The following is a 14862-nucleotide window of genomic DNA, read 5'->3' as shown; positions in this document are numbered from 1 at the left end:
TATACATCTATAATATTGATTTTTATTTATTTTTTTATTTTATTTTTTTATTATTTTTTTCACAGATAAAAGTTTTATAAAGTATTATAATGTAGGCTACTCATTTATAGTTTGCCGACAGAGGGCCATGCACTCCCCAATGATGTAACAGCATCGCCAGTCTTAACCAAAGATAGGCAGAGAAGACGTCTCACTCCGACTCTGTGATCATTATCTCTGACGACGAATATTTGATATATTTTTCATATATTCCGTCAGTTACACAGCTTCCAGACAAAAAACTAAATTTTTATGATATTTGCAATAAAAATGTTTGTTTACATATTTGCATTCAGAGGGCCTGTATTGAACTTTTTTTCCCCGCACAGTGATACCTCCTGCGTCACAAACGATCTTTGGCCACACACGCCCAGCCTCAGCACCAGCGCATCCTCTCTTCACAGGGTTTTCCCCCTTCCGTCCGCATCAAGATTACATGAAAACGTGAGAGGCATGAGGCCTCGGTGATGAGGACAAACGCCGCCGGACCTGCTTCTTCTTCCCCCCCGGAGCTCATTCCTCGCGGTTCGTTATGTCTGTGAGCCTGCTCCCCCTCTCGCCATGCCCGCTGACGATGAACGCTATCTGCCGCCGCTGGTGCTCCTCTTCTTTCTGCCGTCGTTGCTTTTGATTGCCTGCCTGGATGGTGCGATGGGAGCAGCGGAGGAGGAGGGCGGCGGCCTGCCCTCCTCCCCGCCAGGGGACAATAGAGTCGCAGATGCGGTCGGAGAGCCGTACGGTACCGCAGACACCACCGGCCCGTCCGCTCTGGTGGCAGGTAAACAAACAGAAATGGGGCTCGGCTGGGGCCGTCATTGTTTGGGGAAAATGGAAATGAGCTGCAGAGAGTGACATAACCCAATCCGTTAAGGTGAAGACAATAATCAGGAGCATGATTCCTATAAATACTGAATATGCCTCCATCCAAGCAGCTATAATAGAATTAAGAGTATAAGTGGAGGTGTGAGGAATTATGGTTTTTATCTGGCTGAGCAGGTGTATTAGTGGAATAATCCTGCTGCCCTGCTAATCCTGTGGCCACCAATGGGCCGTGTTTACATACTGAACACTTGCATGTGAGTCCAAAACATCACCTCTGACCTCATATTCTAAAGACAAACACAGGTATGCTGGCTCCAATCTCTACTCTTGATGCACCTCTGTTGTGCTTGCCTCATCACTTTTTCATGGTATGGAGAACACATGCAGAGACACGTGCGCCTCTTATTCTTTCTTACAGGGCCGCAGTTCGCCCTAAAAGTGATGGTGAGAGATCTGGTGACCCGTCAGCCGCTGCCAGGGGCCACGGTGGATGTCTTCGCCAATCACACCTTAGGGAGCTCTGTCCAGACGGGGGAGAGAGGGGAGGCTCTGCTCTGGGTGCCGTACAGCCCGGGCCTCAGTCTGACTTTGCTGGGCAGCAAGGTGGGCTTCGTTCCGAGCCCTCTGCCCTGGAGCACCCCCAAGAAACCACGTGAGTGGATGGAAGAACACACACACACATACACACACTACATTATTCATGGCCATTATGGATTAATGTGTCTGCAACAACATACAACCCGAGGTTTGTTTATGATGAAGCAATTTATGGCTGCAGTGTACAGTAACTGTAGTCGTTTTATTGACTGTCGTGGCGAGACATACCCCTGCCTCAGCCAACTGTCTTTGTCCTGCACTGAACCGGACGATTCAAAAAGGCAGGGGGAGGGGGGGGGGGTGGAGGCTCTTTAGTCACACCACTCATGCTGGGCCTATTGTGCCACATCCTCCTGCTGCTCTGACTGTGACAGGGAGGAGGTGGTGGTGCCTCAAACAACAGCAGACCTGCTTTTTGCTTATCAGAGGCGCCTCCCTTTTGTGCAGCTGAGCCAGACAGCTGAACCCACACAGGAGGGTGGAGGAGATGGTGCTGCCATCTGCTGGCGGCTTTGCAGCTCAACAAGCGAACCATCCACGGAGATGTTGTCATACCTGTTCTTTTTTTTCTGCAGTTTTCTCTGCCGTGACGCTGCTGCTGCTCCCTCACAGTCAGGGCAACATCTGGCTATTTGAAGACTCGGTCCTCATCACCGGGAAATTACCTGGTAAGTTCACACACTTTTTAGACTTTTGAAACCCAAGTGCAATTATAAAATAATAGAAAAATGTCTCCACAGACAGCTCATCTCAACCTAAGGTCAAGTTCCCTAAGAACCTCCTCACCATCTCCGATAAAAGCAACATCTCCCAGGTGACAGCGCTCCTGACAGTGCCACAGCGCCACCTAGAGAAGGACTGTGCCAACTGCACTCCAGGCATCATTGTCAGTAACAAATCAGGTGGGGTGTTGAGATGTTTTTTTATTGAAAAGTGGAAAATTACACCATTCCACTTGGTCCTTGAATGCATCGTTTGTACAGCTGGAATGTGCTGTTTTAAAATGTACTTTACCATTTCAGTGTTCAGAAGCATTGAGCTGAAGGCGGTGGCTGCTGTCAGCGTCCTGCTGTACTCTGCTGGTGAGGAACTCCAGGTCCGAGGTCCCATTCAGATCAGCTTGCCCCTGGGCCACAACACGCACCTGAGAGCCTCTGACACTGTCCCGGCCTGGGCCTTCAACCTGAAAACAGGTAGCTATTAAAACTACAGACCCACATCACAAACTGACACATACATGCTGAAAGTGTTTACTGCTGCGTGAAGGTGCCTGGGAGAATCAGGGTCTGGGGATAGTCAAAGCACTCGGTGATGAGCTGGTTTGGACTTACACTGCTTCACATCTGGGATACTGGATCGCCGCCCCACTGCCATCATCTAAAGGTACATTCAGTTCTACATGTGAATGCTGTTTGTGTGCCACTGATTTCACAACTGCCATATGATCTTTTAGATTATCTGGGACATGCCAGCTCTTTGGAGTTCATAGCTTACCACACCTACCTGCTGGTGGGGATACTGGGAGGAACTCTGGCTGTCGTGATCGGATTTCTCTCCTTGCTGCTCTGTCACTGCGGGTAAGAAATCTTAAAATTTTATAATGAGAATTTAGTCTTTGCAAAGTCATATTGTGTTTCTTCTGCGTGCAGTGGTTCATATCAAGAGCCCAGGAGAAGGAGGAGGGCTCGCTTCTCCAAACTCACGGTGGTGAAGAAGGACCAAACCACCTCCACCCACATGGAGGAAGGCTTGTTGTTCCGGTCGGGTGACAACAGCCTCGCCTCCTGCAGCGCCCAGTGTGAGCCGTCATCCACCCCGAGGCACAAAGCCAATTACAACATCTACGTGGAGGATCCAGGCAGTCGCCCTGCAGCTCCTGTCTATGAGAACCTTGCCTCGGATCGGTTAAAGGGTCCCCAGTCGCTTCACTATATCAATAATGAAGAGGTGGCCCGGATGAGGGAGAAGACAGATGCAAACCGGGCCAACATCAATTCTGACCATTTTTACCCAGACAAGCTGGTTCATATCTACAACCAGCCTGTGGCTATTATTCAGGCTCCAGAGCTGTTCGGTGCTCAGGAGAAGTCAGCCACTTTCCCCCGCAATGGAGTTGAGTATGATGCTCACTCAGAGCCTGCAAGTAAAGACAGCTACACCCAGACACTCCCCAAAGTCCCACACCACCACTCCCAAGGTGGGAGCAGTCAACAGCAGAGCAGCCAGGATGATCCCCAGCCTCTGGAGACTCCTCCGCAAGGACAGGGCCCCAGTGCTGGTGTGTGGGGGCGCTACAGTAACCTCCTTGAATCCTCTGTCTCTGTGCCTGGGACTCTGAATGAAGCAGCCGGTATGGAGGGCTTCAGTAGTGTGCACGGCGTCCCCAGCGAGCTGCAGGGGATTTCAGAGCGCACCTTGTTGGAGCTTACCCGTGGCAAGACGCACCCCAGGGCCTGGTTTGTCTCCTTAGACGGGAAACCAGCCGCTCAGGTCCGCCACTCCATCATCGAGCTGCACAGCCGCCACCGCCCTCCAAGCAGCAACGACACCAGCCTGGATTCAGGGGTGGACATGAATGAGCCCCAGCAGAACATACGTGAGACAGATCGTGACAGGCCATCGATCAGGGCCTCTTCGCTTCCGCACCACGGCCGAGGGGGGCGGTATGGTGAGGAGCAGGACCTGAGCAGCAGTGAGAGTGGCACCACTGCTACCTGTACACCAGAGGACCCTTCCCTAAGGAACATTTTAGACGGGAGCAGCGGGGCTATTCCAAATATTCCTGAAGAGCGGGATGGGATGGACACGTCCAGCGCTCAGGAGGACAGTGAGTCGAGAGGCACGCCGCCTCCACGGCGCCTGAGGAAAGTGAGGGAGAAGGTGAAGACAGAAAAGAGGAGCGCAAAGCATGTGAGGGAGGGCAGACCTCTGACAAAGAGAAGCTAGATCATCAGCGTCATCAGTTAAATGTCTCATTAACCCGATCCCAATTCGTTTGCACCACTTGTGTTCACACAGGCATCGTTGTTGCTGTGCGATTGTACAACTTTGCCAAAGAATGCATAAGCTAGCTCAAAAAATAAAGTCATGTAGCTGCTGTTAGACAAGTCTGTGCACCACGTTCTCTGAATCTGAACATCACCAGCGAGACCCTTCACAGCAAACGTCCGTGTGAACACGATATCCCACAATCCTCGGCTCTGGCATTATAGAGGGTGCCTTCTTACTGCCTGTAATCACGTAAAACGCGGTTACATTAAGGCACAGTGTTTGTTAAGTAGAAATCTGGTGATGGACACAGGTACAGGTCTATGTGTAGTGCACTTATCCTCACCATGAATGCCTGCTCTCCCTGTTTGCAGCGCTCACAGCTTGGTTGCTCAAACTGCCTGAGAAGAGACTCTGGGATCTGATGTACATTGTAAAAGCTAAGCTGCCATTTTGAAGTTCACGCCTGATATTCAAGGTTACATTTGTTTCCGATTGCATGAAAATGAATGTTTTCTCGTGTGTATGAAGATATTTTACTGTAGATCTACATCCTCATAGCTGTTAGATTGCTGAAATGTTAATTTTACTGTCTAGTCTTGAGATGTTTTGCTAATTACAATTATCCAAATATGGTGATCACAGTGTAGGAATTAGTTTAACCCCTCAGATTTGGATCTAAAACATATTACTATTATTACATAATATATGATTGGTGCCTTGGAGACCTGCTTTAGCTGTATTTGTATGCCCAAACCTCTTAATACAAATACAGTATTTATGGAATTACTGTTTTGTAGTACGACAATTTTTCAAAATAAGAGTCTGATCATATTGTTTATCTACAGCAATAGCTCAGTCATTGGCTGCTTTGCTAGCGTAACAAGTATTGATGGTTGACAGCGATGCATCCAAATGATTTTATGGTAGTGAGTAAATTTTTTCATGATGAATTTCACACATATTTATGTTCCCCACTTTTGCATTGTAACTCACTTTCCCATGAAACATGTTATCAGACAGCTAATTGTCTGCACATTAGGCATGATGACTGCTAAAAGAGAGCGCTTCCTGTTCCGTAGGTGGACTACGATAGTTTTCTGCTTATTTGTTTGTCTTAAAAATGAATTTTAGTGTCAGAATATTTAGTAGACTCTGTCCCTTTGACACCATGTGACAGTTACAGGAAGTGCAATTAATTAATTGATTGATGTCAAACAAACAGCGGTTTGATGTTATGGAGCTTTTAAGTTACATGTCCAACTTTTCAATTCCTTAAAAAAATGGCAACCATGATTGAGTCGCAAGAAAAGTGGTTAAACTAGCAATATTTCCACTAAAGTTACATTTTAAAACAAGCAATGATTTTGCCATATTTAGTCTTCCGTCATGTTAAAACTTTGTATGTATGAGGCTTCATTCTGTACATTGCTCTTTTGTATGTATATAGTAAAGCAACACTTTCTGTATATTGTGACTTAATGTGATTTAATTCATGTGTGAGTGTCTGTTCATGGAGCTCATTTTAAATGTAGCAACAAACTGAGCACTTATTAATGAAAATATGTCGTCTGCTTCAAATTTGGTACACCTCGGCGTCAGCAGCAAGGCTGTGAACTACTACTGCCACTCCTGTTTTCAAGTGATCCTGCTGAATGTATTTGTACTGACTTTAATGTATTCTATAGTGTGTCGCCATCATTGGATTTCATTTCTTCCACCTCTTGTGTTACCCTCTGTAATAATGATAGTGTTATTAGTCCTGCCTTTTTGTGCACTAAATTAATAAACTTACTTGAAACCAGTTATTGTTTAATTGTTTTATTCATGAAGTGAACTTGACACAGATTTGAGCACAAAATGATGCATTTTATTGAAGCCTAAGATTCTGACCCTCTCTGTTGTGCATTTATCAGGACTCCGGTCATTATTAGCTCTGAAGTGTTTGCATCATTAAGGTTTCTCCTCTGTGGCTGCTGTCTTGTCCACCTGGCATGAGCGTTCACAGAGGCAGTGGAGTCCGCTTTCTGTCTGTTTGCGCCCTGTGGCTGCTCTGTGACTGCTGTAGCAGAGCTGTTTGCTGCTTTAATGCACAGGCCTTGGAATTTGTCAGCGGGTTGTTCTTGTGGATGGCTACTCCTGTCCAATAGAGCCACCCCCGGGACAAACAGATCATTTAGGTTTTTCTTGACACTGGAAAGGTGGGAGAGTGACTTCGGAGGGGGCTTCGTGTTCCTAAGTCTCCGATCCGAATGGTTATAAATGAGGTACCCATCCAAAGGGCAGGCGTTTGAGTTCTGCAGGATCGGGTCCACACAGTCCATGTGGAACTGAATGAAGTGTATTTAAGTGGAAAGGGGTCAGACATGAGGACTCATTTTACAGTGTACATTGCAATATAGAATAAAAATAGCAGTAGTAGGTGTTAAAACTGAAAGGTAGGCCTGCAGCTGCTGGTCTTAGAAAGACCATCTATCTAGTTTTGTTATGTTGATCATAACTAGAATAATTATTAACTAAAAATAATAATAATCAAGTTTTACCTTGTGCATACAGGGCAGAGTCCGGACATGCTGGTTAAGAGTAAAACTCTGCAAACAGATACGACACTGTTGTCCTTTGCACAAAAGCCATGCCCCTGGTCTCAGTATTTGTGTGGGAAGACTCATCAACTCCCTGTCTGGTATGGAGTCTGCAGCCACTGGACCAACACTGAGGGGGGCAGGAGGGACTTAACATTCACATTAACCTCTATGTGTCTTTGCTTTGCCGATAAAATGGATGTTCTGATAACTTGCCTGTTATTTCCCGGCTGAGAGGTTGCTCCTATCAGGTCATCGCTGTCAAGGCGCCACTTATCCATCCTTTTCTGTTTGGAGTTGAGGTATGTTAATGTGTACATTTAACAACAGAATCTGAAGGGCTCTCTAATTATGACAATGTAGCAGATGAATCAAATAAATGAACTAACTGTTCGTGAGGCCAACAAATGCTCAGAGTGGCAGCCCTTCTCTGCACAGTCCTTACACAGGTAGAAATGAGTGCACACTGTGCATCTGAAAAATAAAAGTGTGTGTGTGTGTTTAAAAAAATAAAATAGCAATTTTGTCCCACAATTTGAAACAGCAATACTCTTACTTATAACACATCCCAGTGACGGGGCAGACATGACAGCTCCAACAGCAAACTCCCAGGTGTTTGTCTGGCTTCTCTCTTTCAGCTCTTGTGAAGAGCTTTGCCACATTCCTCACCTCCTCCACCAGCAGCCTGCGAGAGCAGAAGTCCTCCCTGCACAGAGGGCACTTAACTATCTCTTCATTGTCTGAGAGCTCTTGGAGGTCTGCCCACACCATCATGCAAGAGATGTGGACGTTGTTGCCACAGCCAAACCTGAGAGAACAATAATTGTACATTTGTACTGAATGACATTTCCTCTTCTATGGAGATCTAATCTAATTTTATTACGCCCAAAGCTTCCTCAACAGCTGGATGTGTACAAGGGGGACTAACAGTTTAGCATGGGGTCATTTTCCGGTCAGCAGTGCAAGCAAAGTTGACTAGAACACAGTGGAACAATGACCCAAGAGTGACCACATTCACCAACACACCTGCAGTAGGACACTGGCAGTTTTTTCTCCAGCAGCTCCTCCAGACAGATTGGACACACATCCTGGTTTTGGATGGCTTTCCGATGGACTTCCCCAGGCTGCTGGTCCACCACTAGTTGGCTCAGGGTTACAGAGGCAGGAGCAGGCTTATTCTCACCTTGGAGCACCTCCAAGATTTGTCTGTCCACAAGTCCGAGCTGAAATGAATCTGTGGCAGGTGTGTATCAAACAGCTGACAAATTTCAAAGGACTTACAGGCCATATGCAACCATACTTGTACTTTTAAATATGCGACATCACAATCAGAGAATGGCTGCAAGAAATTTATGAAAGACAACTTACATTCATGTTCTCTGGGTAGTCTGAATTTCCGCAGCAACAGCCTGTAGCAATAAAGATTACAGGTAGCCGTGTTTGAATTAAAAATGTTAACACAAAATAAGCCTTGATTAAATCCAGTAATATGTATTAAATCACAGACATGGCTCTAAAATGAATAAACTACATGTTACAAATATTAAACTCAAACTTCCTGCTTTTACTCATGTGTGTTATGAATACCAGCTGATGTGCTTGCATGGCTCTTGCTCCTTTATAAAAACAGGGCAGGTACAGGTATGCAGGTCACCCAAGGACACCTTCGACACCAAAATGAGCAGACGAGTTAGAATAAGGGTGAGGATCAGTTGGAGTTTAGCAACACACAGCATCCCCCCCCTAGAATAACTCACCTTGAAGTTTGCATCCTCTCCCTCCTCTCGGAGCAGAAACCTCGTCGGGCCATATGACTTCAGGAGGAACATGGTCGTGCTGAGGGCCTGGTCCTGATGGAGACTCACTGCATCACTAGCTGAGTTCCTCCAGGAGGTTTTCCTGAACATTCTTCAATGCATGGAACAGGCGTTTGTCAACAATCTGCTGTATTATGATGGTAATAAAAGCACAACATTGGCTCAAACATTCAATGCTAAGAGCAGCAGCTAGCTACTAGCTAGTCCAATTATAGACTTATATGACAACATAAACAGAGAACATTAGTGTGGAAGTAGCTCAAAACACGTCTGTGTATTAACTTGTTTTTTCTCACTGTGCCATAATTGTCCCGTTGCTAGCTAGTCAGCTGTGTCCCAATTTAGGGTCTGCATCCTTTATTAGCAACATCAGCAATGTTAAACTCTTCCGGTTCGCATTAATGTCCATTTGGGAAATGAACTTTTAACTGACTAAATAAATTAAAAGGTGGACGAAGCATAACACCTTTTCGTGTAATACACTAACCTGCTCAGGTCTCGGGTCTACACGCATAGAAAGGCACGTCTTCTTTGTCAAAACCCCAAAGTTTGTACAACGCCGTAGCCCTGGCAACGCAGTGACAGCTGCAAGAGTGGCTTTGGCCTGCAGAGGGCGCAGTGGCGCAAGAATAAGAAAATTGATTTTTCCTGATTAGAAAATGATTGTGCACATTTGCAGAACTACTCATAACATGAGTAAATACACAGACGTTTGTATTTATTTATATTATTTATTCACACTAAAAGCACAAACAATAGTTACATTTATGAATTATGAACATGCTTTCTAATGGACATGGCTTCTCTCTCTGAGGGATGTTTCTCCACACCGTGTGATGTCATCTCTAGCCCCCAGTTAGTTTTTATCAGCACAGCTCAGCTCAGTGTCGCCTCTGTCTCCGGTAGCGAAACACACACACATACACACTAAAGAAGTGGAGAAAACAAGGAAAAACAGGACTTGATTGTTTTCTTTTTTTTCCCGAAAAGGAGAACTCAAAGAATTACAATTTTTATTTTTTTTCCTCTACTCATGCAAAGGTAAGCAACAACACATAAAGTACTAAAATGCGTATATCCCTATGTGACACACTAAAGGCAGTAGCTGCACTAGGCAATGAGGAACATATATTTCATGTGTTTGAAATGATATCCATCCAAAAACACCTATTTTCTGAATTTTTGTCATGTTTAGGTTTAGGATGATGAAGGTATTTGTTCTGAGCGTGTATGATCATGTATACAGGGATCTTAAAATTAACATGAACGCCACATGGAACAGGATCAAAAGACACAACTCTCCAAATATTTTTATTACTTGTCTTTTGGCTTAACTTGCTCAACAAGCATAATAAGCATGCAGGAAGGAAGCTGTGGGGAACACAGGAGGTGAAAGGCCAAACATACATATTAAAAAAATAATCATTTACATGATCAAAATTAAAAAGCATGAAGTGGGTTACATCCTGTCAGCTTTTTAAAAAAGTAAACAGAAAGCTAGCTTAGTGACTAAATAAAACAGAGAGTTTAATCTAAAAGTGTGATCTTACGGGTGTGAATGTCTGTCAACACATCAGATCAGCACATCAGCTGCTGCAGCTCAGGAAGACATTTTTTAAAATAATATTGGGCTCATGGGGGGGAAACTATTTGTGAAGGTGGCGAAGTTTTTACCTGTTTTAATACCTTTTAACAGGGTATAAAAATCCATTAGCCTCTGTCATGTTTTCCTGCATAGAATCTGATAAAAGGTGGATATATTTCATGAAGACCAGAGCTCAGATGGATCTGAACCGCATCGTGTTTCTTCTGGTCCTCTGCTCCATCAACAAGGTAACTCAACAACACAGCATAATACCATCATAATGAGTAGAAAAAGTTCTGTGACCATATTTATCTTGTCTCATCTGTGTGCACACTCAGCTGCTGCTGGTGTCGGCGACCCCTGAAGACAATTACAAGGAGCATCTGAATTACCCTAGTGAACATCACTCGGTACCAAACCGGATTGCCGTAGCCCAGTTCAAATGTTTCCAGAAGATCTTAAAAGAATCACACCGCAAAGTGAAATCGAACGGTGAGGAGGCAGCAACAACAACAACAACAACAACAACAAAATAAAAAACTGATTTAAAGTCTGCAACATTTTTTTTTGGTTCTTATTTGCCAGCAGGTCCAGTGTGCAACACAATATGGGACGGCTGGCTGTGCTGGGATGAAGCTGAAGTTGGCCTAATAGAGCAGAGCTGTCCAGACTACTACGATGACTTTGACCCTTATGGTGAATTTATCTGAGATATTATGCAACAATCCTCACTAAGATTATAAATCCTCATATTAGGAGCACAAAAAGACTTGTACGCACAATACATCTGTGGGGTTAAATATTTAGGAGGTACAAAAATTGACTACATTTGAAGCTAGGTGAAACTTGTTAGCATCGCTATAAATAGAGCCTGCTGCAAGCTATGGATAGGTCATCAGACAGTATGTTTATGAGTATTGCTTTTAGAAGAGCTAGGCTAGCTGTTTCCAGGTTAATGGATGCTAGGCTAATAGTTGTCTTTAAAAAGACAAACAGCGTGTTTTACGTTATCATTTCAACACCTTAACAGCGATGGCGTCCAAAGTCTGCACGGAGACGGGTGAGTGGGGACGCCACCCTGAAAGTAACAGGACTTGGACCAACTTCACAAACTGCAAAGCCAACGTGACACACCACAAGACGGTAAGAAGGAAGGAAGCTAATAATAAAATAATAAGAGTGTAGCAACGATTGATGTAAAGTTGTGTTCATTGTGTTTTGCAGGAGGCGGCAATGACTCACTTCTACTTGGTTATGATTGGTCACGGACTGTCGCTTGTGTCGCTGATTATATCACTAGGGATATTTTTCCATTTTAAGTAAGCCTGGCACAAATTTCCTTGCATTTTCTGAAGTGATCATAATTAATGTTAAATCTCTGGTGTTGTATTAGGAGTCTGAGCTGCCAGAGGATAACGCTGCACAAGAACCTCTTCCTCTCCTTTGTGCTGAACTCGGTCATCACTGTTGTCTGGCTGATGACGGTAAAGAAACAAGAAAATAACTCTTCTGTGAGTGATTTAACTTATCGGACATAAGGATACGTGCTTTAGCTCAGCTCGACAAACTTCATGGCGTCTTTTTTTTTCTTTCAGGAAAGCTGTAAGCTGCTGGCATTCATCTATCTGTATCTGTTGAGCTGTAACTACTTCTGGATGCTGTGTGAGGGCATTTACCTGCACACGCTGATCGTAGTGGCAGTGTTTGCAGAGAAACAGCATCTAATGTGGTACTACCTGCTAGGCTGGGGTCAGTAAAGAAGGCATGTAAATACATCAGCATGCACGCTTTCTGTGTATTAATGAATTTGGTGTTACAGGTTTTCCACTTGTGCCGGCGATCATTCACTCTATAGCACGTCACTTCTACTACAATGACAGGTTAGTCTTATTGATCCACATCTCCGATCATATCATGTGTTATATTTAATATGATGATGTTATGATGTGTTCACAGATGCTGGGTGAGCTCAGCCACTTCCCTGCTGTACATTATCCACGGCCCCATCTGTGCTGCATTGGTAGTGAGTATTGTTTGCTACCTTGGAGAAGAAATGGCAAAAAAGCTTCTTGCAAATAAGAAAACCTCCCAATTCATTCCCAATCAAAATGTCATTTGACTCCAGGTGAACCTCTTCTTTCTGCTAAACATCGTTCGAGTCCTTATCACCAAGCTGCGAGTGACCCACCAGGCTGAATCCAGCCTCTACATGAGGGCGGTTAGAGCCACCCTCATCCTCATCCCTCTCCTCGGCATCCAGTTTGTGCTGCTCCCGTATAAGCCGCATGACCACTGGGTCTCTGAGATCTATCTGTACGTCATGAACATCCTCATGCACTACCAGGTTGGTAAAACTGAGAGCTGAAACAGTGAATTTACAAACACTGATGCATTTTAAACGCTATTTTTTAAACGCAGGGTCTCCTGGTTTCTACAATATTCTGCTTCTTCAACGGGGAGGTGAGTTTTGAGTTTGATTGAGCAAATTATTCCTTGATTAGAATTAGCAATACACCCTACTACCCTTATTTCACAGGTTCAGACCGTCCTGAGGAGACACTGGAATCTCCAGCGGATGCAGTTTGCGGGCACGTTCGCCAACACCGACTTCTTCCGCTCTGCGTCCTACGTGGCATCCTCACTCACCGAGGTCCACCGCTGCTACAGCATTGACAGCCACACCGAGCACATAAACGGCAAAAGCTACTCAGATATATTCAGATCAGATAGCCCTTTCGTGTGAAGGATCGAGACTGATGTTTTCTTAAAGATAAGCAACTGAAGATTTTTTATTTCTTTTCATATCTCACTTTTCGACGAGTCAATAAAAGAGGAGTGAACACTGCAAAAGACTATGTAAAGGGGCAGCTGCCTCGATCAGTCAAGAAATGAATACCTTTTGCATCGTGTGGATATAACTTGAAGAGTCAGCCAGGATGGATCGCTACTGAAAATTCAATCATCAATGGATGCTGTCAGAGCCACAGCAGTTTGGAGTGGCAACCCGAAAGTGCAAAGAAGGAACCAGACCTTTCAGCAACCTTTTATGTCAACTCTAAAGCCATAATTTATGCGATTCATAGTGGTTATCAGTACCAGAAATACACACACACAAACGACAACACAGCTTGTTTTCCACAATGCCGTTTCTACTCTATCTACTGTTAAATGAAAGGTATGCAGAATGGGATGAAGAGTGTGCAGCCTTTATCCTATATGTGAGTTTTTTTCTATTTATGTACAAACAATAATGTTAGGCTCACTCTGCTTCGTGTCTGATTATTCCAGAATGCTGGAGAGATGATTGTGAGATGAAAATGTGTTGTAGATAAGTTTGAATTATGAATATGGCACATATTATTCATTTGCACATTGTATTTAGATAATAGCGTCATTTTAGAAAAATATCATTACAAGTGATGATGTTATATTATTACATTTTTATATGAATTTTTAAAAAATGTGTCTATTGAATGCCACAATTTTAAAAAAACAACACTGGTTAATATGACCACTGGCACTGTTATTGCTAACATCCTTTAAAGAGTTAAAAGCTTTCCTGTCAGGGAGTGAAGAGCTGCTGGTTTCAGCCTTCAGACACAGGAAGTATGGGCCAGTATTCCTGTACTAGCTTACTGCAAAGTTAGAAATCACCAACGGTAGCACAATCAGTACCAACATAAAGTATCTGCATATTGTAAAATACACTTATAAGAAGGCAGATACAATGTTGATCAAGTTATAGCGTAGCCAGCGTAGCTTAGCACTAATACATGAAATTCGGTAGCTGTCCAAGGTTAAAAAATCCACCAACTAATCTGTGCATTAATGTGTCCCCAGCTAACATTAAGCTAACTGGTGGCTAAAGTAGCTAGCCCATTAATAAACAATATAGCCTTTGTGTTGCAATCAGCATGGACTAAGATACATTTTATAACTACAGTATACAACAAGGGTTCACTGCCACTGCCCTTTTTGTGGCATTTGACCACATTTTATGGCATTTCAGAAAATATGGCTTATTATAGGTGGACTGTGTGTCAAATTTTAGCCGCCTGAGCTAAAATCCGGCAACAAAATTTGCTTTGAAGCTAGTAAGTGATTGTTTTTCTAACTTTTTAACACAGACGGCATGTGTTTTCAGTTTCCTCAATAAATCCAAACAGTGCTTATTCATAGTGAAGTAATAATGCTGTAAATAAAATCAAGATGTCTCTGTACAAAGTGTCACTGCATTCATTTCATTCCCTGTGTTTCACTGCTTCCGCTCTATTCGCCACAAAGACAGATCTGTAAATTCTCTTTCCCACATATCTAATTAAGGGTGGGATTTCCTCGTCTGACCTTAGAAAATGTTTCCCACTGAAATGAATATTGTTTCCAGACAAAGCAGGGCGTGTCACTGTCTGCTCCTTGTCCAGAGTGTACGTAT

At 43.9% G+C, this 14862-nt stretch overlaps 3 protein-coding genes across 4 annotated transcripts; 2 read left to right on the top strand and 1 right to left on the bottom strand.

The window, feature by feature from the left end:
• Positions 1–597: 597 nt before the first annotated feature.
• On the top strand, positions 598–5725 carry fam171b (family with sequence similarity 171 member B). The gene is made up of 8 exons (XM_028423849.1): positions 598–817; positions 1280–1513; positions 2034–2126; positions 2199–2360; positions 2481–2651; positions 2725–2841; positions 2912–3035; positions 3108–5725. The coding sequence occupies exons 1-8, from the start codon at positions 601–603 to the stop codon at positions 4402–4404; spliced, it is 2415 nt and encodes an 804-aa protein (XP_028279650.1). The 5' UTR covers positions 598–600; the 3' UTR covers positions 4405–5725.
• A 1472-nt stretch (positions 5726–7197) lies between these two features.
• Positions 7198–9416, bottom strand: zswim2 (zinc finger, SWIM-type containing 2). The gene is made up of 9 exons (XM_028419438.1): positions 9333–9416; positions 8786–8936; positions 8616–8692; positions 8397–8437; positions 8055–8262; positions 7585–7836; positions 7418–7502; positions 7245–7315; positions 7198–7210 (listed from the first exon to the last, which is right to left on the bottom strand). Exons 2-9 carry the CDS (start codon positions 8933–8935, stop codon positions 7198–7200), a joined length of 897 nt encoding a protein of 298 aa, XP_028275239.1. The 5' UTR covers position 8936; positions 9333–9416.
• Positions 9417–9719: 303 nt separating this feature from the next.
• On the top strand, positions 9720–14609 carry LOC114447533 (calcitonin gene-related peptide type 1 receptor-like). Of its 2 annotated transcripts, none has more exons than XM_028423870.1 (13): positions 9720–9886; positions 10584–10678; positions 10769–10922; positions 11019–11126; positions 11461–11573; positions 11655–11749; positions 11824–11941; positions 12026–12179; positions 12250–12310; positions 12387–12453; positions 12556–12774; positions 12849–12890; positions 12967–14609. In XM_028423870.1, exons 2-13 carry the CDS (start codon positions 10610–10612, stop codon positions 13171–13173), a joined length of 1407 nt encoding a protein of 468 aa, XP_028279671.1. In that variant the 5' UTR covers positions 9720–9886; positions 10584–10609; the 3' UTR covers positions 13174–14609. The 2 variants fall into 2 exon arrangements, with proteins under 2 accessions (XP_028279671.1, XP_028279662.1); XM_028423861.1 differs by having other exon boundaries at positions 11016–11126.
• The last annotated feature ends 253 nt before the right edge of the window (positions 14610–14862 follow it).

This window comes from Parambassis ranga, chromosome 2, assembly GCF_900634625.1.
Source record: "Parambassis ranga chromosome 2, fParRan2.1, whole genome shotgun sequence".
NCBI lineage: Eukaryota > Metazoa > Chordata > Actinopteri > Ambassidae > Parambassis > Parambassis ranga.
Note: the sequence above shows the minus strand (reverse complement) of the source record. Positions and strands in the feature narration are given on the sequence as shown.

Bases quoted from the DNA above. Each gene is read 5' to 3' on its own strand.
- fam171b (XM_028423849.1), top strand. From the start codon at position 601: ATGCCCGCTGACGATGAACGCTATCTGCCGCCGCTGGTGCTCCTCTTC. The intron at 1,514-2,033 runs GTGAGTGGATGG...TTTTTTCTGCAG, and splicing joins GAGCACCCCCAAGAAACCAC to TTTTCTCTGCCGTGACGCTG. The intron at 2,842-2,911 runs GTACATTCAGTT...ATGATCTTTTAG, and splicing joins CCCACTGCCATCATCTAAAG to ATTATCTGGGACATGCCAGC.
- zswim2 (XM_028419438.1), bottom strand. From the start codon at position 8,935: ATGTTCAGGAAAACCTCCTGGAGGAACTCAGCTAGTGATGCAGTGAGT. The intron at 8,693-8,785 runs GTGAGTTATTCT...TTGGTGTCGAAG, and splicing joins GAGAGGATGCAAACTTCAAG to GTGTCCTTGGGTGACCTGCA. The intron at 7,316-7,417 runs GTTAGTTCATTT...AACTCCAAACAG, and splicing joins ATTTGTTGGCCTCACGAACA to AAAAGGATGGATAAGTGGCG.
- LOC114447533 (XM_028423861.1), top strand. From the start codon at position 10,610: ATGAAGACCAGAGCTCAGATGGATCTGAACCGCATCGTGTTTCTTCTG. The intron at 10,679-10,768 runs GTAACTCAACAA...GTGCACACTCAG, and splicing joins TCCTCTGCTCCATCAACAAG to CTGCTGCTGGTGTCGGCGAC. The intron at 11,942-12,025 runs GTGAGTGATTTA...TTTTTCTTTCAG, and splicing joins AACAAGAAAATAACTCTTCT to GAAAGCTGTAAGCTGCTGGC.